Raw genomic sequence first — 1,769 nt, 5'->3', positions numbered from 1 at the left:
ATAATATACCATAAGCAAACAGAAAAGAAACATATTGAAAGAGCAAAAAAAAAAAAAAAAAAAGCGGAAAACACCAAGAACTGTGAACAAAAAAAGGCACAGTGAACAAACACATTGCGAATAAACACAAATACATTGAAAATGCAAAAAACTAGATATCATGAACAAAAGCAACAACAAAAAAAAATGGATAACAAACAACGAAAAAATTAAAGAAAAAAACTCCCCAACTGAAAACCGGAAAATACCATGAATAAACTGAAAACACAATGAAAAGACGAAAAACAAAGCACCGTGAACAAACGAAAAGCCAAATACAATTAAAAGGTCAATAGAAAACCCCTCCACGAGAAATGGAAGACGAACAAGATGAAATACCAACAACAAATGGAAAATAAACACAATAAAAAAATTAAAACAAAAACAATGGAAGCACTGAAAATGAACACTAAGAAAAGGAGATAAACAAAACACCAGGAATAAATGGAAGACAAACACGAAATCGAGATGAAAAGAAAAACGCCAATGACCTTCGGAAAACCAATGAAAAAGTGAAAAATAGACACCAAAACCAAACTCACCGAAACGAACTAAAATATGGCTAAATGGGAGGAAATGAACTTAAGAGAAACTCAAAAAGTAAGAAAAACCCGGATAAATGAATAAGTGAAAAATCGAACACCAAAAAGCAGAACACTACTATCATGAAAAGATGAGGAACAACTAGAATGGAAAAAGGAAACAAAAATAAATTTCACGGGAACGTATTAAAACATGGAAAAATGTATTAAAGAAATATAGCAGTGATAAAAATTTTACAGAAAAGGCGTTAAAGATTAATCTAAACGCATAATTCAAGTGGCTGTAACAAAAATTGATAAATTCGAGTCAAAAATTTACAGGAACGTAAATTACAGTTTAAATACACAGATGGGCGAATAATTAAATAGACGAAAACTATAAAAAATTAAATAGACGAATCCACAACAAAAGGGGGGGACAATGCAACAATAAACGCGAGAAAGAATAAACGTTTGAACAAAAATGTTAAAAACCGGAGAAAAAAACTCGACTAAACTTGGTTTATTGTTTTTAACAACGCAAAAACTATTTTACTTCTTTAGAACTATGAATTAATAGAATCGCATTAGGTACGTTACGTAACTTAAAAGGGAAAAAAGAAACCTATCTTATCAAACAGTAAAAGCTTACCTTATGTAAGGAAATACATACCTTGATGTGAATACGTAAAACAGTAAGTGGAACTGGCCTATCAAGTCGATCATAAAATCGAAATTAACACTTACCAATATTATTCTAATATTAAAATACTAGCAGATACACTTTTTTCTTTGGATCCTGAAAAACAACCCCTTTTAAACAATTGAAAGCTTTCAAATAAACTTAATATAACTCATTAAAACTTAGAGGAATTAATAAAACAATACACAATATATCAATAAAACTTTTACCTGAATAAAAGAATGTAATTTATCTATTCTTGTGGCAAAGCTTATCTTTAAGCTTTACCAAGGACTGTTTACACCATTCCTTCAAAGCTTGCCTAATAATGTATAGTATATAAATTTGGTATCTATTTAGTACATTCATTTGGTATCTAATTAATTTGTGTTACATTTGAGTGTTTACTTTTATTATGCGCAATTCTAACTTTTCCTATGAGTTACTTAAACAATTTTCTTTTCTTTCACGATACTTTTAATTTTGCGCATAATATTTTACGTCTAATTTTTCCTTATATGTTTAAT

The 1,769-nt window shown here is 29.1% G+C and overlaps 1 protein-coding gene across 2 annotated transcripts in view; it reads right to left on the bottom strand.

The window, feature by feature from the left end:
- Window positions 1-6: 6 nt before the first annotated feature.
- LOC147806619 (coatomer subunit gamma-1-like) overlaps window positions 7-1,769 on the bottom strand; it is a 56,814-nt gene continuing 55,051 nt past the window's right edge. The window contains exon 3 of one of the 2 annotated variants that reach the window (XM_087169561.1): window positions 7-1,359. In XM_087169561.1, the coding sequence (XP_087025687.1) occupies window positions 1,313-1,359 (47 nt within the window). In that variant the 3' untranslated portion in view covers window positions 7-1,312. The remainder of the gene's footprint in view (window positions 1,360-1,769) is intronic. The other variant, XM_087169559.1, reaches the window with a different exon arrangement.

The sequence above is a fragment of the Parasteatoda tepidariorum genome, chromosome 8, assembly GCF_982258835.1.
Source record: "Parasteatoda tepidariorum strain Cologne lab strain chromosome 8, Ptep-v5.0, whole genome shotgun sequence".
Lineage (NCBI taxonomy): Eukaryota > Metazoa > Arthropoda > Arachnida > Araneae > Theridiidae > Parasteatoda > Parasteatoda tepidariorum.
Note: the sequence above shows the minus strand (reverse complement) of the source record. Positions and strands in the feature narration are given on the sequence as shown.